At 42.3% G+C, this 23,933-nt stretch overlaps 1 protein-coding gene across 2 annotated transcripts in view; it reads left to right on the top strand.

Annotated features, from left to right (window-relative positions):
• LOC139574113 (A disintegrin and metalloproteinase with thrombospondin motifs 2-like) overlaps positions 1-23,933 on the top strand; it is a 198,814-nt gene that overhangs the window by 64,350 nt on the left and 110,531 nt on the right. For both annotated transcript variants that reach the window (XM_071398299.1, XM_071398298.1), the window contains exon 3: positions 11,672-11,843. In XM_071398299.1, coding sequence (XP_071254400.1) covers positions 11,672-11,843 — 172 coding nt within the window. The remainder of the gene's footprint in view (positions 1-11,671; positions 11,844-23,933) is intronic.

Raw genomic sequence — 23,933 nt, 5'->3', positions numbered from 1 at the left:
GCATGGCTAGGCACGACTCCAACACCATCATTAAGTTTGCCGATGACACAACAGTGAAAGGCCTGATCACCGACAACGACGAGACAGCCTACAGGGAGGAGGTCAGAGACCTGACCGTGTGGTGCAAGGACAACATACTCTCCCTCAACGTGATCAAGACAAAGGAGATGATTGTGGACTACAGGAAGGACTGAGGAGGACTGAGTACGCCCCCATTTTCATCGACGGGGCTGTAGTGGAGCAGGTTAAGAGCTTCAAGTTCCTTGGTGTCCACATCACCAACAAACTAACATGGTCCAAGCACAACAAGACAGTCCTGAAGAGTGCGCGACAAAACCTACTCCCCCTCAGGAGACTGAAAAGATTTGGCATGGGTCCTCAGATCCTCAAAAAGTTTCTACAGCTTGATTCACTGCCTAGTATGGCAACTGCTCGGCCTCCGACCGCAAGGCGCTACAGAGGGTAGTGTGTACGGCCCAGTATAACACCGGGGCCAAGCTTCCTGCCGTCCAGGACCTCTATACCAGGCGGTGTCAGAAGAAGGCCCAAATTTCTCAAAGACTCCAGCCACCCTAGTCATGGACTGTTCTCTCTGCTACCGCACGGCAAGCGGTGCCGGAGCGCCAAGTCTAGGTCCAAGAGGCTTCTTAACAGCTTCTAACCCCAAGCAATAAGACTCCTGAACATCTCATCAAACATAGACTATTTGCAGTGCTGCTACTCTCTGTTATTATCTATTCATAGTCACTTTAATAACTCTACCTACATGTACATATTACCTCAATTACCTCGACTAACCGGTGCCCCCACACATTGACTCTGTACCGGTACCCCATGTATATTGCCTCACTACTGTTATTTTACTGCTGCTCTTTAATTATTATTATTATTTTTTATATATATTTTTTCCTTAAAACTGCATTGTTGATTAAGGGCTTGTAAGTAAGCATTTCACTGTAAGGTCTACACCTGTAAGGTCGACGCCTAAAATTGTATTTTATTTTATTTAACACTTATCAATGGTGCCCGTGTGCATTCGGTGTAAGAAGATTTGGTGAGTCTCCGTCCCGGCCAGTTAGTATTCCATGTTAGGAATGGTGTGTTAGCGGGGATCGGGATTACGGCTCAGAAACACACACGCACACACACACACACACACACACACACACACACACACACACACACACACACACACATACACGGGGGGATTGAGGGATTGGTGAGGTTCTTCTTTTTATGCCTCTGTATCCCCTTCTTTTACAACCCCCTCGTATACTGTCCTCTTCATACACCTCCATAAACCCTCTTCTACCCAGGGTCTGTAGTGAATGTCATCCCTCATCTAATTACTGTATCTGCATTACATAATATTAGCTCTACCTTCGCTCTGACACCCCGGAGACACTGGCCATGTCCCAAATGGCACCCTATTCCCTTTGTAGTGCAATACTTTTGACCGGGACCCACTGCCAAGCTCACAATCCTGGAGATAGAGGAAGCACTGTAACTACACAGGAGAATAACATGCTGTTTCACCCTACTGCAGCTAGCTACTCTATTCTATTTAAATACCATTCTCCTGCATTGTCACTTTTCGGTATATGCTCATAGTAAGAGACTGTTTTATTGTAAACAGATACTTTATATTCCATTGACATTAAGCCCAGGCTCGTCAGGTAGTCTCATGTGGATTGTCACATATAGCTGTATATTCTTACAGTAAGTGACAATGCTTTAGGGGAAGGTCTACAGGGATATAGTTCATGTTAGAAGCAAATGTTTGTTCTTGTGTTTTTGTATTTTCACCTTGTGAATGTGTCTGAGGGATGAACAGTGAGTTGAGAATGATGTTGACAGTTTCTCAAATGCTTTTTGACTATGCATACACCTCTATCGCTCGCATTCTATTTATTTCTTGGTCTCCTTTCCGCTTCTCTCATATTCTTTCCCTACAGTATATCCATCCCTCCCTCCCTCACCCCCTCACCCCCGGGGAGTGATTAATGCTAGACTGCCTCAGCAGACATATCTGCTCTGTCAGGCTGAAGCCAGCGTTGTTAAGTCTTGGATCAACTAAGGACTTTCCACCGGGCCGTTCAGAACAGTAGGACTGTACAAAAAAGGGAAAAGGGAGGGGAAAAAGAGGTGTAAAATGATGGCAAACTTTAAACAATCCTAGATGTGTGTAGGCTAGGTCCTAAACTCACTGCAGATAGGAAAGGAAAGACAGGAATTTTAGATCCTAGAAATACTCCCACACACAGACAAAGACACAGATGCATGCACACACACACACACACACACACACACACACACACACACACACACACACACACACACACACACACACACACACACACACACACACACACACACACACACACACACACACACACACACACACACACACACACTTGTCTTGACTCCTCAGTGTCCGCTGGGCCAGGAGAACATCTGGCTGGCCGGGAACGATGCCAGAACGCTAGTTGAACGCCAGGAGAACACCAGAGGAACATACCAAGGAGGACGGAGCCACATTCCAGATTTGCTCACTGACCATGGAATGCTACTTTACCTTACAGTTTTACCTACCTTCCATCTCTCTCTCTTTCTCCTCTTTTTACCATCAATGTTTTCTCTATTTCCCTCTTTCTCTGCCTCTCCAGTTCTATTCCCTTTCACAGTCTCACGTGGCTCTGTCTACAGTCAACCTCTCTCTACAGTACTGTATGCCTCACATTTAAACCATTTTCCCTTATCAATTTCTCCTCAATTACTTACAATTACCTGTCTCATCTTTCATACCACTTGTCTTTTCTCCTGTTTCCACCCTCCTCCCCTCCTCTCTCTCTCGTTCTCTGTCTCTGTCTCTTTCTGATTCAAAACACCCATAGACTGAGATATTTAGTCAGAAACCAGAGGTAATGAATGGGATGAAGAGAGAGAGAGAGAGAGAGAGAGAGAGAGAGAGAGAGAGAGAGAGAGAGAGAGAGAGGGAGAGGGAGAGGGAGAGGGAGAGGGAGTGTGGTTTCAACCCCAGATGGTCTGCCTTCCTTGAGTACTGTCTCACCTACACCGTTCTCCCTCTATGTCAACACAACCACACCCTGATGGAAAACGGTCCTACCCGGGCGTCACACTAAAGAGGCTAGCCGCTATTCTTAAATGCTAACCACTGGATGTTTATCTAAGGAACACTAATAGAGGGTGAGTCCCAAATGGCACCCTATTCCCACTATAGTACACTAAGCCCCATATGTTTCTGGTGAAAAATAGTGCACTATGAAGAGAAAAGGAAGCAGTCTACCAGTCCTTCCTCTGCACCTGGAAATAACATAATGAAGGAGTGTCTTACTCAGTCAATGTTAGAGGAAACGGGAGGGAGGAGGGAGGAGGGAGAAGGAGGAGGGAACCGGGGGAGAGGAGGATGGAGACGGAGGGAGAGAGAGATGGTGACAAATGAGAAAGACGGAGGAAGAAGCATGTGCAAGTAGGGAGGAGTTGAGAGGAGGAAGAAGGGAGGGTTTAAGAACGGAGAAGGAGTCCCCAGATGCAGGTTGAGCTAGTGTAGTTCAGAGCGTATGACCTGGGGTCAAACTGTGGTGATGACCTCTAAACTAGAGGAAGTGCTCTGTGTATTACTGAAACTGTGACTAAAGCCTGCCATGGAGAGGGTCAGAGAGAGATGAAGAGACACATGGGATGTGTCCCAAATGGCATCCTATTCCCTATATAGTGCACCTACTTACCCCACTAATATTTATGGCCAATTCCACGTTAACAGAGTGATGCTGAGACTCCAATTTTTTTAATTTAAAATGTATGTCAAACAAAAACCAATGATTGTAAAGTTAAACAAACCATTTAACTCTATGCACAAGGACTACTTTTAACAGTACAGTAAAAAAATGGCCACAGACATTTTTACACAAACACATTTACTTGAAGAACAGTACAGATGCAAAGTTTGGTAACAGAATGACGTCTCACAGGCTGACTACACCGCTCGCGTTGCGTTGCAAAATACATTTAGAAATATATCTTATTCAATTATTCCACCCACACTGCTCGCGCGCACCAACGAGCGTCTGCGTTGCCAAGGGCTAAAATAGAAATCAGTTCTATTTCTGACGCAGATCGCGCTGCAAGTCCTGCCTCTCCCATCTCCTCATTGGTTTGGTCATTGGGACCATCATGTGACGTCCTCTTGACCGTAATGAAAGGTCCTCTTGTGGTCATTGAATGTCCCATTGATAACGTCCTATCTGAACCAAATAGGAACTTTTTCGTAGCATTCACTAATGGACATCAAAATACCTTATGACATTATATTGCGACCAAACCGGGACCTGTACTTAATGTCCTCTTATGGTCCTGAGGTTAATGTCATGTTTTAATGTTTCTAGAACATTCTCAGAACGTCAGTGGGATAACGTTTTGCCAAAACCCTCAAAGGGAGCTTGTGGGAACGTCGCGTAATGTCCTAAGGACATCCTCTGTTTTCTGGGTTCCTGTGTGTGTGTGTGGTTGTGTGTGTTTGTGTGTGTGTGTGTGTGTGTGTGTGTGTGTGTGTGTGTGTGTGTGTGTGTGTGTGTGTGTGTGTGTGTGTGTGTGTGTGTGTGTGTGTGTGTGTGTGTGTGTGTGTGTGTGTGTTTGCGTGTGTGTGTGTGTACGTGAGCTCCTGTGTCTGTGTCCTGGAGCGTCGGCCTGTGTTAAGAGACCACTCTGTGTAATGAGCGGGACAGGGTGACAGGGCCAGGGTTGCATCACTAAGTCCCCCAGGGCCTAAATCACAGTGGCATCTGCCACCAGAACCAAACCTGAGGTCAGCACAGCACAGGACTGCAGAGGGAACAGAGGACAGACAGGGGAGCACAATACCATGCTCCAATGGAGCCACTGTACTGTAGACCTGGAGTGTGTGTGTGTGTGTGTGTGTGTGTGTGTGTGTGTGTGTGTGTGTGTGTGTGTGTGTGTGTGTGTGTGTGTGTGTGTGTGTGTGTGTGTGTGTGTGTGTGTGTGTGTGTGTGTGTGTGTGTGTGTGTGTGTGTGTGTGTGTGTGTGTGTGTGTGTGTGTGTGTGTGTGCGCGCGTGTGTGTTTCTGTGCGCGAGAGGTTGTGTTTATGTTTGATAATTCCTGTTCGCCATGTGTTATAAGTAAAGGCTTTATTATATGCCTAGTCCTCAATCCTCCTCTAGCATATCCCAGATTTACTTAATTTGGCAATCTCTTCTCCCTGCTGGAAATTGAGCAAACAATTTAATTAACTTAATTAATCTGTTTTAATACTTAACATTAATTACTTCTCTCTTTCTTTGCACCCTCTCTCTCTCTATCTCTCCTCTCTCTCCTCCCTCCCTCTATCTCCCCCTTTCTATCTCTCCCCCCTCTCTCTCTTTCTCCCCAATTTCTCCCCCTTCTCTCTCTCCCCTCTCGCCCCTGTCTCTCTCTTGCTCCCTCTCCCCCACTTCCCTCTGTCTATCTGTTTCTCTCTATCTCCCTCCCTCTTTCTCTCTCTCTCTCTCTCATGAGTGAGCTTGGCTGTCACGAGTATATCTTCTCACAACACTATATGATCGTAAATGTCCCGTAAGGGCAGAGATCGAGAACAGGGTCCGTATCCACAAAGAGTCTCAGAGTAGCCTTTTAGCTCATAATGAATAACATTATATGAACAGATCTTAGATCAGCACTCCTACTTTGATACCGACCCAGATCACCCAGATAGTGAGTGGTCTTACAGATCCTAGCTGAGGGCGGTGGTATGGTATAGTATGGCGGTATCTCTTTGATCCGTGGACACAGTATCCTCCGTAACACCCCCTACTGTTCTACTGCTCTACTGTTACTCCTGTCCAGGACACTTAGACTCCTCTCACGTTTCAAACTACTCACAGTACAGGGGCTTTATATAGTCCCAGTATGTCCGTAAAACAGAGACTGCATCCCAAATGGCATCCTATTCCTTACATAGTGCACTAATTTTGACCAGAGCCTTATTGGCCTTGGTACAACATGAGTGCACTATATAGGGAATATGGTGCCATTTGAGATGCAGCCAGAGCCTCCTCACTTGTAAGAGAAGCTCTTGGTTGTGTGGGCCATATTTAGAGCTTTGAGATGATGACTCCAAGGCCTCAGGAGGGCTGTGGTTTGTGTCAGGGTTTCAATGACCAGAAAGGCAATAATAGCCTACAGTTTTAGAGGGCTACGTTTAGTGTGTGTGTGTGTGTGTGTGTGTGTGTGTGTGTGTGTGTGTGTGTGTGTGTGTGTGTGTGTGTGTGTGTGTGTGTGTGTGTGTGTGTGTGTGGGTGTGGGTGTGTGTGTGTGTGCCTGCGTGTGTGCGTGCCTACGTGCGTGCCTGCGTGCGTGCGTGCGTGTTTCCAAAGGTAGCTTTAAGGCAAGAGACAGATAGAAATAGAAGTGTATGGTTTAGATAAATCCTACTTGTTATAGTGGGTGTTTTCATGCTTTCCTCTGCTTTTGATGTATTTTCCATTCCATTTCATTGACTGTGATTTAGTGACTGTAATAAATAGCTGGTGTGGGTAAGATAGAGACAGTGCGCACTATCAGGAAAGGGATTTTCCCAGTAGTGTTCTCTAACCTTTAATGGTTATCTTTCATCATATTTCTCCAAATTTCTCTAACTCTCTCTTTGTTCATTTCAAATCAAATCACATTTTATTAGTCTCCTGCGCCGAATACAACAGGTGTAGACCCCACAGTGAAATGCTTACTTACAAGCCCCTAACCAACAATGCAGTTAAAAACAATACAAATAAGAGTAAGAAATAACAGTAACAAGTAGTTAAAGAGCAGCAGCAAAATAACAATAGCGAGACTACATACAGGGGGGGTACCTGTACAGAGTCAATTTGCGGGAACACCGGTTAGTTGAGGTAATTGAGGTAATATGTACATGTAGGTAGAGTTATTATAATGACTATGCATAAATGATAACAGAGAGTAGCAGTGTGTCGTAAAATGGGGGTGGGGTGGGGGGACTAGATGTTCAGGAGTCTTGTGGCCTGGGTGTAGAAGCTGTTTAGAAGCCTCTTGGACCTAGACTTGAGTCTTTGACAATTTTTAGGGCCTTCCTCTGACACCGCCTGGTATAGAGCTCCTGGATGGCAGGAAGCTTGGCCCCAGGGATGTACTGGGCCATATGCACTACCCTCTGTAGTGCCTTGCGTCGGAGGCCAAGCTATTGACATACCAGGCAGTGATGCAACCAGTCAGGATACTCTCGATGATGCAGCTGTAGAACCTTTTGAGGATCTGAGGACCCATGGCAAATATTTTCGTTCATGGTTATATTTTTCTGTTTGTTCATGGTTTTGGTTTTAGGTATAGTTTTGTTATCTGATATTGAGAAGAAGGGAGACTATTCCAGACAGTTGTTATGGGCAGTCCAATAAACTCATAATCCTCCACTGTTCCATACTTTCCTCCTTGTTCCTGTTTCCTTGTTCCTGTTTCTGAAAGAACATGATGCTCTCTTTCTCTGGAATCTATAGAGACTCTTTGATGTTTTATTCACTCTTCTTTTAGACTGGAGTTGTCCAGTTCTCTCTCTCTCTCCCTCCTCCCTCTCTCTGATCGATCCAACCATGTCTCCCATTCCCACATGTCATCTTTTTCTTTGACACGGCTCTCCTCTCTTGTCTGCTTGGTATTCCGGAGCGGGGAGCCATGCACCAGCACAGATCCATCAGCTCCGATCGTAATGCTGCACCACGGCTCAGAGAGAACCGAGGGATGAGCGGAGAGAGAGAGAGAGAGAGAGAGAGAGAGAGAGAGAGAGAGAGAGAGAGAGAGAGAGAGAGAGAGAGAGAGAGAGAGAGAGAGAGAGAGAGAGAGAGAGAGAGAGAGAGAGAGAGAGAGAGAGAGAGAGAGAAAGGGCAGGTCACTGGCTTGTCGACATCCCTGGGGCCAAAGCCTCAGACTGACAGGGAGAAAGCGAGAGAGAGAAAAAAGTGAAAGGAAGAATAAGGCTTATCTTTTGCTGTATAGAATAGACGTCCAATGCCTTCACTTTCATTGTCGTGCTATACAGTATCTATACCTCTGATGTATTGATGTAGCTCGTGATACAACGAACACACACCTTGGAGTAGGCGAACTGTGTGCAGGCTTTACGATTCCCTGTTTAAGATGTATAAACACCTTAGCTTCTCTGCACTGACGGATCATAATCATACTGCTGATTTACTGACATTACCCAGCACCGGAGTTGACCTGCCTTACTGTCATTCTCCCCTGCAGTAACTGTAATGTCAGATAATGATGTAATGATAGGAATTAACCATGACAGGCTTGGGGTGAATCTGAAATTACACTCTATTTCCCTTTTGGTCAAAGCCACGTATCACATAGGACTGGCCAAAATGGGAATTTAACCTATATTAACCCAAAGCTATATGGGGTGGTATGTACAGTAGTCCAAGGCCTGTATTCACAAGGGAATCACAGTGTAGGAGTGCTGATCTTAATGAATAAGATTATATGGACGGGTGGGGACCTGATACTAGATCAGCACTCCTACCCTGAGACACTATGTGGATACAGGCCCAAAGGTGTACTGCACTGTTGTGTACAGTGGAGAGTTAAAGTAGCTGTGAAAGTAGCTGCTGAACAAGGAACTACTATAGCAGACCTTAAAGCTCTGTAGTGGTGTTTCTGAGTTAGCTTGCTCCAGTGCAGCTCTCAGTCTAAACCAGTGGAATAACATCACACTTAGTGCTGCCTCGCAATCCAGTGAAAACTTTCCCCAGCTCTTTGCCCGAGCAACAATTTCTCTATTTTCTCTCTCCCCCACTTCACACTCCTCCGTTAGGATCATTCACCATCCCTTCTTCAACCTGTCAGAGGGAAGAGGGAGAGTGACAGCGAGCGTATCAGGCATATCAGTGTTTGTGTCTCTCTTTTTCTCCTTTTCTTTTCTTTCTTTTCCCTCTAAAGCCCCAGAATCCTCCTCTTCAGTTCTCCCCCATGGTTTTGCTCCTCGGCAGTCGGTTGCCGTGGTAATTACCAGTTGTCTAAACAGACAGATGGAATTACAGAGAGTGACAGGCAATTTTGCAAGCGCCTGTTTTTTCACTGTGTGTGTGTGTGCGCGTGAGTGATTGCGTGCGTGTGTGGGCGTGTGTGGGCGTGTGTGTGGGTGGGCGTGTGTGTGTGTGGGCGTGTGTGTGTGTGTGTGTGTGTGTGTGTGTGTGTGTGTGTGTGTGTGTGTGTGTGTGTGTGTGTGTGTGTGTGTGTGTGTGTGTGTGTGTGTGTGTGTGTGTGTGTGTGTGTGTGTGTGTGTGTCAGAATGGGGAGCGGGTTAGGGGGAATTAGCTTACAGGGAATATTAGAGCAGGATTTCGACCTGGACAAACTTATTTCCTGGTGCAGTGGCTCTGATACCATGTGTCATTCTCTCTCTCTCTCTCTCTCTCTCCCTCTCTATCTCATCAGTGTTAATTTCAACAATAACTATAACGGTCACTTCAGTCAATCGTCAGTCTTTTGAACTGATGAGCCAGGACACTTCAATTGTAACAAACCTAAACTAGAAACAATATTGTTACTCTTGCTTTCATGTAGGTTATTTTTGCTTTGATCACATCAGAAGCTTTATTTTGTGTTGCCGCAGAGGGCAAATGCGAGTGCAGTTATTTTTTTCCAATGGGACATTTGAATGCTATTTGCTATTTCCTGAATATTGCAGTAAAATTTCTGGAATGGTTGGAAAGCGCAGATTCTCCATTTGTTAAGGGAATCACTGTTATTTACCCCCATCCCAAGGTTATGATGGGGAGAAAAAAAGCTTTATTTCTAAATTGTTAACCTGTAGCCAAACCACTAAAATGTGACTAAGACTAAAAGGCATTTTAATCATAAAGACTGACTAAAACGGAATTTATAATTGATGCCACAATTAACACGGTCGCTCATTTTATCTCCATCTCTCTCTTCAATTATTGTAAGGCTGTGGCCTATCCCCTGCTCCCCACACCCAGGAGAGGAGAAGAGAGGATTTAGCCAGTTACATGGATTTCATGGCTTTTAGCTGGGGGAAAGTTTTCAAGAAAATGGGATGAGTGGGCGAGATCCCAAACCAAGCTTAAAACTTCTTATGGCTAGGAACCCTTCGACAACATTCCGCTGAAAAGGCAGAGCACGTAATAAAACAATTTTGGGGTTGAAATATATAACTTTCATACATTCACAAGTGCAATACACCAAATTAATGCTTAATTTCTTGTTAATCTACCCATTGTGTCCGATTTCAAAAATTGGCTTGACAGCGAAAGCACACAATATGATTATGTTAGGTCAGAGCCTAGTCACAAAAACACATACAGCCATTTTCCAGCCAAAGAGAGGAGTCACAAAAAGCAGAAATAGAGATAAAATGAATCACTAACCTTTGATGATCTTCATCAGATGGCACTCATAGGACTTCATGTTACACAATACATTTATGTTTTGTTCGATAAAGTTCATATTTATATCCAAAAATCTCAGTTTACATTGGCGCGTTATGGTCAGTAATGTTGTGCCTTGAAAACATCCGGCGAATTTTCAGAGAGCCACATCAATTTACAGAAATACTCATCATAAACTTTGATAAAAGATACAACTGTTATGCACAGAATTAAAGATATACTTCTCCTTAATTCAAACGCTGTGTCAGATTTAAAAAAAACTTTACTTAAAAAGCACACCATGCTATAATCTGAGTACGGCGCTTAGACACAAAACGAGACATACAGGTACCCGCCATGTTGTGGAGTCAACAGAAGTCACAAATAGCATTATAAATATTCACCTACCTTTGATGATCTTCATCAGAATGCACTCCCAGGAATCCCAGTTCCACAATAAATGTTTGTTTTGTTTGATAAAGTCCATCATTTATGTCCAAATACCTCCCTTTTGTTAGCGCGTTCAGTTCACAATCCAAACACACGAGGCGCGGGCAAGTCCAGGCGAAAGTTCAGACGAAAAGTCCCAAAAGTTATATAACAGTTCGTAGAAATATGTCAAACGATGTATAGAATCAATCTTTAGAATGTTTTTAACATAAATCTTCATTAATGTTTCAACCGGATAATTCCTTTGTCTTTAGAAATGCAATGGAACGCAGGTCGCTCTCACGGCCATGCGCGTGACCAGCTCATGGCATTCTGCCAGACACCTGGTTGAAACAGCTCTCATTCCCCCACCTTCACAGTAGAAGCCTGAAACAAGGTTCTAAAGACTGTTGACATCTAGTGGAAGCCTTAGGACGTGCAATATGACCCCGTAGACACTGTCTATTAGAAAGGCAATGAGTTGAAAAACTACAAACCTTAGATTTCGCACTTCCTGGTTGGATGTTTCTCAGGTTTTCGCCTGCCATATGAGTTCTGTTATACTCACAGACATCATTCAAACAGTTTTAGAAACTTCAGAATGTTTTCTATCCAAATATACTAATAATAGGCATATATTAGCTTCTGGGCCTGAGTAGCAGGAAGTTTACTCTGGGCACGCTTTTCATCCGAACGTGAAAATGCTGCCCCCTATCCCAAACAGGTTAATATGTTTTTATGTCATTATTATTATGCATTGTACTAAAATAGAATAACTGACAAACTCTCTCTACTTCTCTCCTCTCTCTCTCTTGCTCTCTCCCAGGCTGGTATGATCAGGACGGAAGAGGAGGAGTTCTTCATCGAGCCGGTGGAGAGGGGGAATGGAGTGATGGGGGAGGAGGAGGGAGGAGGAGGGCGTCAACACATCGTCTACCGATCCTCCTCTGTGAAGAAAACGCCCGTCAGCGGCCTCGCGGCAGACTACCACTCTAGAGGTCTGTGATTGGTTACTTACTTGCTGCTTTCCAATATGTCATATACCTACTGTATACTCAACCACAGACTAGCACTTCAAAACTGGGTTTGTACAGTACATGGTTGTGTTTATGTGTGTGCTTGTATGGATTCTGTGTGCAAATGACAGAGCAATATAATTCTCAGCGATGTGTGGTTCATGTTGGGGTGTTAGGAAATGTGAAATTCCAGTTTTCACAAGCTCCTTGTTGCAGTTTATTAACTTTTAGTTGGTACTCATCCCGGATCCGGGAGCACCCCCCACAGTAAAAAAGCTGACTAGCATAGCCTAGCATAGCGTCACAAGTAAATACTAGCATCTAAATATCATTAAATCACAAGTCCAAGACACCAGATGAAAGATACAGATCTTGTGAATAAAGCCACCATTTCAGATTTTTTAAATGTTTTACAGGGAAGACACAATATGTAAATCTATTAGCTAACCACGTTAGCAAAAGACACCACTTTTCTAACTCCATCAGTTTCTTACTCCATCAGGTGCTATCACCAATTCGGCCAAATAAAGATATTGATAGCCACTAACCAAGAAAAAACCTCATCAGATGACAGTTTGATAACATATTTATTGTATAGGATAGGTGTTGTTAGAAAAATGTGCATATTTCAGGTAGAAATCATAGTTTACAATTGCACCCACCATCACAACTCGACTAGAATAAATACAGAGAGCAACGTGTATTACCTAATTACTAATCATAAAACATTTCTTAAAAATACACAGCTCACAGCAATGGAAAGACACAGATCTTGTGAATTCAGGCAATATTTCAGATGTTCTAAGTGTTTTACAGCGAAAACACAATAAATCGTTATATTAGCATACCACATGTGCAAACGTTACCCGAGCATTGATTCAAGCCAAAGAGAGCGATAACGTAATCATCGCCAAAATGTATTAATTTTTTCACTAACCTTCTCAGAATTCTTCCGATGACACTCCTGTAACATCATATTACAACATACATATAGAGTTTGTTCGAAAATGTGCATATTTAGCCACAAACAAACGTGGTTATAACATGACAATACTAGCAAAACTAGCCTGAAAATGTCGGGCGCCATTTTGGACAGTGATCTGGCGTAATGAATAACTAATCGTAAACTTGACTAAAAAATATAGGGTGGACAGCAATCGAAAGACAAATTAGTTCTTAATGCAATCGCTGAATTACATTTCTAAAATTATCCTTACTGTGCAATACAGGGTTCGCCAAGCGAAGCTATACCAAAAAAAATGGCGGAATATGCGTTTAACATTTTTCGACAGAACAACGATTTATCATCTTAAATATTTCTTACTATGAGGTGATCTTCCATCAGAATCTTGGGCAATGTATCCTTTCTTGGGTCTAATCTTCTTTTGGTCGAAAGATGTCCTCTTGTCCATCGAAATGCCCACTAACGTTCGACCGGGACCCCGAAACGTGCCCGGCGCTTCAAAGTGCATCACAAAGCAATGCCTCAAAATCGCACTAAACGGATATAAATTGCTATAAAACGGTTTAAATTAACTACCTTATGATGTTTTTAACACCTATAACGAGTAAAAACATGACCGGCGATATATAAGTGGCTAAACCAACGCTTGGAAAGAGAGCCAGTCCGACGTCCATCGTGCATCAGGCGCAGCAGGAAAAGAACGGTACATCCGGTCTTTGGCGTTTTATACAGGCCCTGATTGCGCAATCGACTCCATTCAAATTGTCACCTCTTACTGACATCTAGAGGAAGGCATGGGCAGTGTTTGTATCCTCATAGGATTTACAGGGACTTTAAAACTGACCTGGGACCAGAGGCCAAAATTTCTGAAATCTCACTCCATATCAGGAAAAGTGCTGTAGAATGAGTTCTGTTTCACTCAGAGACATAATTCAAACGGCTATAGAAACTAGAGAGTGTTTTCTATCCAATAATAACAATAATATGCATATTGTACGAGCAAGAATTGAGTATGAGGCAGTTTAATTTGGAGACGATAAATGCTAATGTTGAAACAGCACCCCCTATATTGAGAAAAGGTTAAACAGTATCTATTTCTGCTATTCAATGTATTGTAGGAAGATGAGACTGCAGTCATACCAATACTTTTATGTGTGAGATGGAGGCATGGACGTCACCAGGACCGGGCTTTCGGGGATTTAGCCCTGAATGAGTTTGGGTCAGCCCCGAATATTTTGCGCTGCTGCGATGGTGTCAAACATTTTTTGTCAACTGAATGCGCCCCAATTTGGTTTTACACTGCTGCTACTCGCTGTTTATTATCTATGCATAGTCACTTTACCCCTACCTACATTAACAAATTACCTTGACTAACCTGTACCCCCGTACATTGACTCAGTACTGGCACCCCCTGTATATAGCCTAGTTATTGTTATTTTATTGTGTTACTTTTTATAATTTTTTACTTTAGTTTATTTGGTAAATCTTTTCTTAATTCTTGAACTACATTGTTGGTTAAGGGCTTGTAAGTAAGCATTTCACAGTAAGGTCTACACCTGTTGTATTCGGCGCATGTGACAAATAAAGTTTGATTTTGATTTGATTTGATTTAGCTAGGGCTGTGACGATACCAGCATTGCAATTTTTCTTCCCATGGCAAAAAATGACAACGTGATGCAGACCAAACTCGTTGGTCCTTTAAAAACTTGCTGGATATAAAATATTGTGTGCTATCGCTTGGACAATAAATAAAAGTGACTCTGGATGACAAAATAATGATGTTTGTTTCCAACATTAGGGCTGTTTTCCTAAAGAAGTTAAAACCCGCTTTGTGTTTAATTTTCTTTCCACGATACTAACATGTATCGTGATACTGGTATCGTCCCGGCCCTAGTAGGAGCTACTAGCAATTATGACCCCGTTCCTGAAAGGTAAGACTCTCATGAACACGTAGGCTCCTACGTGTTTTCTGTTTCCCTCTACAATGCTCACCAGCCGCTTAGGAGACTGTGACAAAACCATAATTGAGATTAATGCAGATCTTCTCAACACACATACAATTACTACCTGATGAGCGTCCCTGATGTTTTCCTGAACATTCCAATACTTTTCGGATGCATTTCAGTCACTTAGTCTACTGATGCAAATACACATTTTGACACCTTTCCCATAGACTTTTCAAGTAATTAGACGTATTAGCCTTGTGAACATAGAAACTTGTTTTTTGTGCTACAATGTTTAAAACATAAATTAGGCCTACATAGTTTCTATAACAATATAGCTACAACCACTAGTGGTTAAACAGGAAAAATACAGTTGAAGTCAGAAGTTTACATACACCATAGTCAAATACATTTAATCTCAGTTTTTCACAATTCCTGACATTTAATCCCAGTTAAAATTCACTGTTTTAGGTCAGTTAGGATCACCACTTTATTTTAAGAATGTGAAATGTCAGAATAATAGTAGAGAAAATGATGTATTTCAGCGTTTATTTCTTTCATCACATTCCCAGTGGGTCAGAAGTTTACATACACTCAATTAGTATTTGGTAGCATTGCCTTTACATTGTTTAACTCGGGTCAAACGTTTTGGGTAGCCTTCCACAAGCTTCCCACAATAAGTTTGGTGAATTTTGGCCGATTCCTCCTGACAGAGCTGGTGTAACTGAGTCAGGTTTGTAGGCCTCCTTGCTCGCACACGCTTTTTCAATTCTGCCCACACATTTTCTATAGGATTGAGGTCCTCCAATACCTTGACTTTGTTGCCCTTACGCCATTTTTCCACAACTTTGGAAGTATGCTTGGGGTCATTGTCCATTTGGAAGACCCATTTGCGACCAAGCTTTAACTTCCTGACTGATGTCTTGAGATGTTGCATCAATATATCCACTTACATTTCCTCCCTCATGATGCCATCTATTTGTGAAGTGCACCAGTACCTCCTGCAGCAAAGCACCCTCACAACATGATGCTGCCACCCCCGTGCTTCACGGTTGAGATGGTGTTCTTCGGCTTGCAAGCCTCCCCCTTTTTCCTCCAAACATAATGATGGTCATTATGGCCAAACAGTTCTATTTTTGTTTCATCAGACCAGAGGACATTTCTCCAAAAAGTACGATCTTTGTCCCCATGTGCAGTTGCAAACCGTAGTCTGTCTTTTTTATGGCGGTTTTGGAGCAGTGGCTTCTTCTTCGATAAAGGACTTGTTTTTACTGTGGATATAGATACTTGTGTACCTGTTTCCTCCAGCATCTTCACAAGGTCCTTTGCTGTTGTTCTGGGATTGATTTGCACTTTTCGCACCAAAGTACGTTCGTCTCTAGGAGACAGAACGCGTCTCCTTCCTGAGCGGTATGACGGCTGCGTAATCTCATGGTGTTTATACTTGCGTACTATTGTTTGTACAGATGAACGTGGTACCTTCAGGCGTTTGGAAATTGCTCCCAAGGATGAACCAGACTTGTGGAGGTCTACAATTTGTTTTCTGAGGTTTTGGCTGATTTCTTTTGATTTTCCCATGTCAAGCAAAGAGGCACTGAGTTTGAAGGTAAGCCTTGAAATACATCCATAGGTGCACCTCCAATTGCCTCAAATTATGTCAATTAGCCTATCAGAAGCTTCTAAAGCCATGACATAATTTTCTGGAATTTTCCAAGCTGTTTAAAGGCACAGTCAACTTAGTGTATGTAAACGTCTGACCCACAGGAATTGTGATACAGTGAATTATAAGTGAAATAATCTGTTTGTAAACAATTGTTGGAAAAATTACTTGTGTCATGCACAAAGTATATGTCCTAACCGACTTGCCAAAACTATAGTTTGTTCACAAGACATTTATGGAGTGGTTGAAGGACTAGTTTTAACGACTCCAACCTAAGTGTATGTAAACTTCCGACTTAAACTGTAAGTAATTGGATATAGAAACAAACTTGTTCATTGACTTACTGAAATTATTCACTTTTAATTGTACTTGCTGATAGATAATTTATATATATTTATATATATATACACTACCGTTTAAAAGTTTGGGGTCAATAAGAAATGTCCTTGTTTTTGATAAAAAGCACACACAAAAAAGTCCATTAAAATAACATCAAATTGATCAGAAATACAGTGTAGACATTGTTAATGTTGTAAATGACTATTGTAGCTGGAAACGACTGATTTTTAATGGAATATCTACATAGGCGTACAGAGGCCCATTATCAGCAACCATCACTGCTGTGTTCCAATGGCACGTTGTGTTAGCTAATCCAAGTTTATAATTTTAAAAGGCTAATTGATCATTAGAAAACCCTTTTGCAATTATGTTAGCACAGCTGAAAACTGTTGTTCTGATTAAAGAAGCAATAAACTGGCCTTCTTTAGACTAGTTGAGTATCTGGAGCATGAGCATTTGTGGGTTCGATTACAGGCTCAAAAAGGCCAGAAACAAATAACTTTCTTCTGAAACTCGTCAGTCTATTCTTGTTCTGAGAAATAAACAGTGAAGAGGCGACTCCGAGATGCAGGCCTTCTAGGCAGAGTTCCTCTGTCCAGTGTCTGTGTTCTTTTGCCCATCTTTATCTTTTCTGTTTATTGGCCAGTCTGAAATATGGCTTTTTCTTTGCAACTCTGCCTAGAAGGCAAGCATCACGGAGTCGCCTCTTCACTGTTGATGTTGAGACTGGTGTTTTGCGGGTACTATTTAATGAAGCTGCCAGTTGAGAACTTGTGAGGCGTCTGTTTCTCAAACTAGACACTCTAATGTACCTGTCCTCTTGCTCAGTTGTGCACCGGGGCAACCCACTCCTCTTGCTATTCTGGTTGACAGGTACATCAGTTTGCGTTGTTCTGTGAAAGGAGTAGTACACAGTGGTGGGCCTCTGTAAGGCTATGTAGATTTTACATAAAAAAATCAGCCGTTTCCAGCAACAATAGTCATTTATAACATGAATAATGTATACACTATATTTCTGATCAATTTGATGTAATTTTAAAGGACAATTGTTTTTGCTTGTCTTTCAAAAAGAAGGACATTCTAAGTGACCCCAAACTTTTGAACGGTAGTGTATATTATTGTAACAGTAGGTCTACCTACTGGATTAATAATAGGAAGCGTTGATTATTTGGCTTTAGGGAGAGCACAGAGCATGGAATATTATTTTTAGCTGCAGATCAATTTAAATACATATGCTAAATTATATAATTGATCCTGTCTGTATGTACAGAAATAAATTAAATCATTGAAAATACTACACCAGAAATCATTATTTAGCCACAGAGGTTCAATAGCTTCTTTCAGAAAATATTTGTGTGATTGTGTGGGCTTCCTACAGTCAGGAAGCCCACAATTGGGCAGCACGTGCAGCAAATATCAAACAGCTGATTGTTGAGTTGTGACTGTCAATGAACAGTAGGCAGCAGCTAAAAGGCATTTTGCAATATTTCAAAATACAACTGCGGGAAAAACAGTTTGGAGGAGTCAGTGTAACTGGAAAGTTAGTGTACTATAATTTCCTCCTTATATTGAACAATCTGTCTCCACTCTTTTCTTTGGCCTATGCTATTGGTTTCATTTAAGACAGGGCTGTTCATTTTTATTATCTCAGTAGGCTGTCAAAGTCAGAGTAGCCTTTAATTTCAGTCATTGGTGTGGTGTTAAAAAATATTATTCTAATGTCTCCAGTCATGTAAAATAATTTTCAAAGACCCGGAATGTTCTGAAACTCTGGTGACTCCCCTGGATGGAGGTCTTGGATTTAATATAATCTTGGGCTTCTGTTCTGTGATAAGAGAAGTGGCTGCCCAATCGCCATGATTGATTTGGCACCTAGAGGTCAATCAATCATGACCTCAGCCAAGAGAGGGGTGTGTTATTGTTCAGCCAATCAGCATAGCAGCTTAAAGAGACAGGAGTCATGATTTTGCTCTTGGTTTGATCGATGCCTAGAAAATGTAGGAAGCATGTTTTGGGATTTTGGAGAGATTGACAGATTTTCAGTGGTAAGCACAATTAATATTATCAGCACAGAAGCACAGCGTAGTTCTGTTCAGCAGTGGGAAGGACACGCCATACCCGGCACACATATCCTACATCAGCTGTTGAGCTGCTGGGGAGCAACCGATGAGTGTGGGCAGACAGGCAGACAGACTCTGCTCCGGCTCCACCTCTGATTATAGACATCGTGCAGGTGACTATCTTGCTTCCCCGTAGCTAACCTGTCACCGCCAGCCTTCTAGTTAGCTACCCTTTGCCTGGTTAATAAGCACAAGCTGCTTCACAACATTTTAAACAATCGAAGCATTGCGTTTAATAGTAAAACAACAGTCTAGCTATGTTTTTCTCTTCTTTGAGTATAGAAAAGTACTCTTTGAATTTGTAGTCTCGCTTAACCCTCCCACTTTCCCCACTGCATTTCATAGGCAGGTTCTGTAGCCATCGTAGCCTAGTCTCTCTCTTTTCCTCAGAGAAAACAGCTTGATTCAAGGCCTTACCATTGAAAAGATATGAACCATAATACCGGCACTATGTTTTGTGCATTGGCAACCCGCATTTTACATTAATAAAGCATACCGTAGGCCGTTCTAAAACTAGGCTACATGCGGACCGGACCGGGTCGCACTTTATTTGGATAGTCTGGATTTTCCATACTACCAACAAACTATCTGTCGATAAGCAACTGCTTGCTAAGGTTACGGTTAGAGTTAGGTTTAGAATAAGGGTTAAGGTTAGGGCTAGGGTTAGGATAAAAGCCAATTTATGCTTGATTCGGTAATGTGTTCCAGAGGCTCTGTACGGAGCAATTGTGGAGCCTCCGGAGGCGTGCGGAGGGCAAATCGAGCTCAGTAAGGCGATGCCATGCACCTCCCAAGTTTTGTAACAATGCGGAGGGCATTGCATAGTTCCGTATAGCTCCACATTGACATGATTGATTGACAGTAGATGGGGGCAGTACATCCTGTATAAACACAAGCTCACTTCCTTGACAACTTCCTTGACAACAATCATGGACAACTTTGAAGAAAGGCTATCAGAACAAGTTCACCAATAAAAAAACGTCTTTATGATACCTCGAGTAGACATGACAATGAGTTTGAACTCCTGGAAAGAGATGTAATGGGGATAGATGTGGTAAAGAGGTTAATGGAATGCATACCATGGGGGATAGAAGGACGCTGGACACACTCAACAAATCTGACCTAACAAAGTGGATATTGGTAAAATCCGTCATGATTGATGGATTGTAACAGGCCCACAATGTGATTGCTAAAATGTGACTACTGGACCACCTGAATTCGGTCTTATGCAGCAAAATTTGAAATTGTGTTTTGTACATTGGATAAAAGTAGAGACTCAGAGCTACAAAATGGTATATCATACACTGCATTTGAGGAAAATGGGAAAGTAATTCTGCTTTTAAAGTTGATCAACTTGTAAACTCACTTTTGAGAAAATGGCCTTTGAATGTTTTGGTATCTAGTGAAGAGCTCTTCTTTGTCTACACCCATTCAGCATCGTTCACATCCTCTTAAGCTTTAGCCCCACCCATCTCGTTTCGCTCTCGGAGCGCACACTTGATGTTCTGACTGATGATTGGATAACATGAAAACAGCCTAACCAGCTCTGCTGGCAACAATTTCATTATGCTTTTTTGCAGACGTTTACTGACACCGGCCATATTCAATAGGTGTTGTACACATGTCGCGTAACGTTAGCTAACGAGCCAGCCAGTTAACGTTAGCTAGTTAAACAACAATGAACAGTGCCAACAATGCCACAGTGATGGGAGCTAACCAACCAGGTTCAATGTTAGCTAGCTAACATTTGTCTCTAACTAGAAAAGCAAATGGCTCTGGGTTACAAATAATAACGTCAGCTAGGGAGCCAGCCAGCTAATGTTAGTTAGCTAGCTAACAGTACACTTTAGCTTAAGCCATATAGCTAGCTAGCTAGGGAAACAATGAACCTAGCTATGTAAACAAGGTGTAAGTTCACACACGTAATGTTAGCTAATGAGCAAGTCAGATAACGTGAGCTAGTTAAACAACAATGAACACAGTGCCAAATCATGTCGTTACTACCCTGCATGAATACGGCTAGCTAGCTAACAGTACACTTTAGCTTGAAATGAAACCACTTTCTGTCAAAATTAGAAACATGTAATATCTGAAAATGTAGATAGCTAACGCTAGACTATCTTATCTGTATACATCATCATGCATGATGGACGTGTCTCCCTGTCAGGAATGCCATACCACAGTTGCCCTTAGTTTGAAGATGTAATCCGGAGAGAGGTGTTCTCTCCATCTCTTTACCTATCATACTCTAATTCCACTGATTCCATAACTTGATCCTCCAGAAAGTGGAGAGCAACACTTATGCAGCTCCACTACACAATACATTAAAAAAAGCAGTGTTCGACAAGATTACCAACACAGACTGACGAGCTCAAATAGACAGAAGCCCTCTATATGGCAGAACTCATCTCTCGGCATGTCCAGCCCATTCATTACCTCAGCCAATCATGGCTAGTGGGAAGGTTGCTGACTTTTTCTGTGGCTTAACCAACAAGGCTTGTAATTTTACAATTTTATTCGTATTTACAGATGGCATACAAGTTTGTTATTAAGGCAGATGAAAGTTCACATGTTCGAGAAGGCATTTCTGCCAAAAAAACAAATTTTGATAAAAAAAAAACATTTTTTACGTTCAAACGGCTCTCCTGTGAAGTCGTGACTTGCGACATACGCCTAGTTTCCTGAATCAAGTCACAAATCTGATTTGGATATATTTGGCTGTTTTTGCTGCATAACATTTAGAAGTTGTCCCTTTTCAGGTTTTGAAAAGTTGACCGCTAAATGCTAACTCCCGTTTGTATAAATATATATATATTTTTTTTAAACTATGCAAGTCAGTTAAGAACAAATTCTTATTGACAATAACGGCCTACCCCAGCCAAACCCTCCCCTAACGACGCTGGGCCAATTGCGCACCTCCTTATGGGACTCCTGATCACGGCCAATTGTGATACAGCCCGGTGATCGAACCTGGGTCTGTAGTGACGCCTTTAGCACTGTGATGCAGTGCCTTAGAGCATTGCACCTCTCAGGATCTTAATCTGGTACCATAGTTAGCATACAGAAATCGGTGGTGGTCGTCAAACTCGTTTTTAACTGTAATTAAGTTCATTGATGACATGAACATGTATTGGGATTGACATCCATACAAGCATTATACTTTATATTATATTATACTTTACATTATAGTGTTTAATTATATAGTGTGAAACACACATGTAAACAATAGCCTAAATGTTGGCATATTTTGCTGGGGGGCAATGTGGAGATTCGGGATGGAGATGCAGGCGGGAAAACAGTGTAGCGTTTTAACTTCATGCTGTCTTGGCTGAGCTCCTATGTCAAGCACGGCCGTCAACATCTCATAAGAGGTAAGGTCTTGTCTTTTTTTTTTGTTGCCAGTTGCTTGTAATTAGCTTGGAGGACAAATGGAATTAAATAAAAAGCTTATTTTTTGAAAATAGTAGAAGCAACACGTTTTTGGCTTTTGGCCTTCATATGGAAGCCCTGAAGAAGGCCAAAAGCCGAAACGCGTGGGTTATACTTTTAGCATTAAATACACCATTTGTCCTCCAAGTGTTCCTGAATCTCCTCTCTACAGAGTACACACTGCACATCACTGCACTGTCTGAGAAACAGCACCAAGTTCACCAGTCTCACTACCACCTTGGTCTGTCCTGTAGAATCACATCGGATGTAAAGTCTCCTGTTTAAGGGACCTGCATGGTTCTGGTACCGGTTCCGACTGACATTTTAGATTATAAACCGATCTGTGGACACCGTAGATCGAAATGGTATGTACCTCCTACCATTTTTAAGGGGTGGCAGGTAGCCAAGTGGTTAGAGTGTTAGACCAGTAACCGGAAGGTTGCTAGATCAAATCCCCGAGCTGACCAGGTAAAAGTCTGTCGTTCTGCCCCTGAACAAGGCAGTTAGCCCACTGTTTCTAGGCCATCTTTGAAAATATTAATTGGTCCTTAACTGACTTGCCTAGTTAAATAAAGTTAAAATGTAATTTGCTCCTCCGACTATCCATCAACTCCTGGCTGAACCCTACATCACTGACAAAGCAATCCTTACATTGTAGTGAAGCAGCAGAGTGTGGTTTTGTAACTCTAGCACTTTCAGAGATTGATTTATAGCCAACTTCATCAAAGTAATCTAAAATAATTTAGGCAAAATGCAAGTTCCTAACGAGTGCAGGAAGCCATGCTCGAGCTCTGTGTGACTTTCACAGCGATGAGGGCAGTCGTTTTATAAATTGATTTCATATATTCGGATTTTTATAATTTTTATAATTTTTGTACTGTGTACTTGAGCTTGTGCCTTCAAAAGTTACTACACCTCAGCAATTTATAATTATTTTTACCAGAAAATTTAGATTTGATCCTTTCTTGCAGCATTAGTAGTTATTGTTTATGGCCCGCTCATGATAAATAATCACCTTTGGGATTACGTAGTCAGGATGGAGAGACGGTAGGACGGACATGAGGTGAGAAGTAAGTAAAAGGGAAAGATAACAGGCAGGATTATGTTTTACATCACATTTAGTTACATTTAACTGTTTAATGGATTTATTCTACAACAATACATCCAGAATTGACCATCTGCATGTGAAATATAGATCTATAGGTATATTTCTGTGGTGTGAGTTAGCCCAGTCCAGGTGAGGAGGATTGTGGGAAAAAGCCCTGTGGTGGTTCATCTGTCTGTGCATGTCTCAGCCCCCTGAACAAAACAACACTGCACATCACACATGCACACACATACACACGTGCGCACGCACACACACACACACACACACACGACTCCCCTGGACCAAAACATTGCACACCACACTACTCTCCCCCAGACAGCTCCGCCTGGACACTGTCCTGTTGTTACCCACAGATAGAGTGAGGGATGGGGGAAAGATACAAAGACGGAGAAAGAGGGATGAAACAAAAGAGTATGAGCGAATAAGGATTCAAAGACAAATAAGAAAGGGGAGGTGTAGGAAAGGGATGAAGATATATGAAAAGAAGAGAGAGGAAAGCACAGAAGATT

This window comes from Salvelinus alpinus, chromosome 4 (assembly GCF_045679555.1).
Source record: "Salvelinus alpinus chromosome 4, SLU_Salpinus.1, whole genome shotgun sequence".
NCBI lineage: Eukaryota > Metazoa > Chordata > Actinopteri > Salmoniformes > Salmonidae > Salvelinus > Salvelinus alpinus.
The sequence above is the reverse complement of the archived record's forward strand: the minus strand, read 5'-3'. Positions and strand labels throughout refer to the sequence as shown.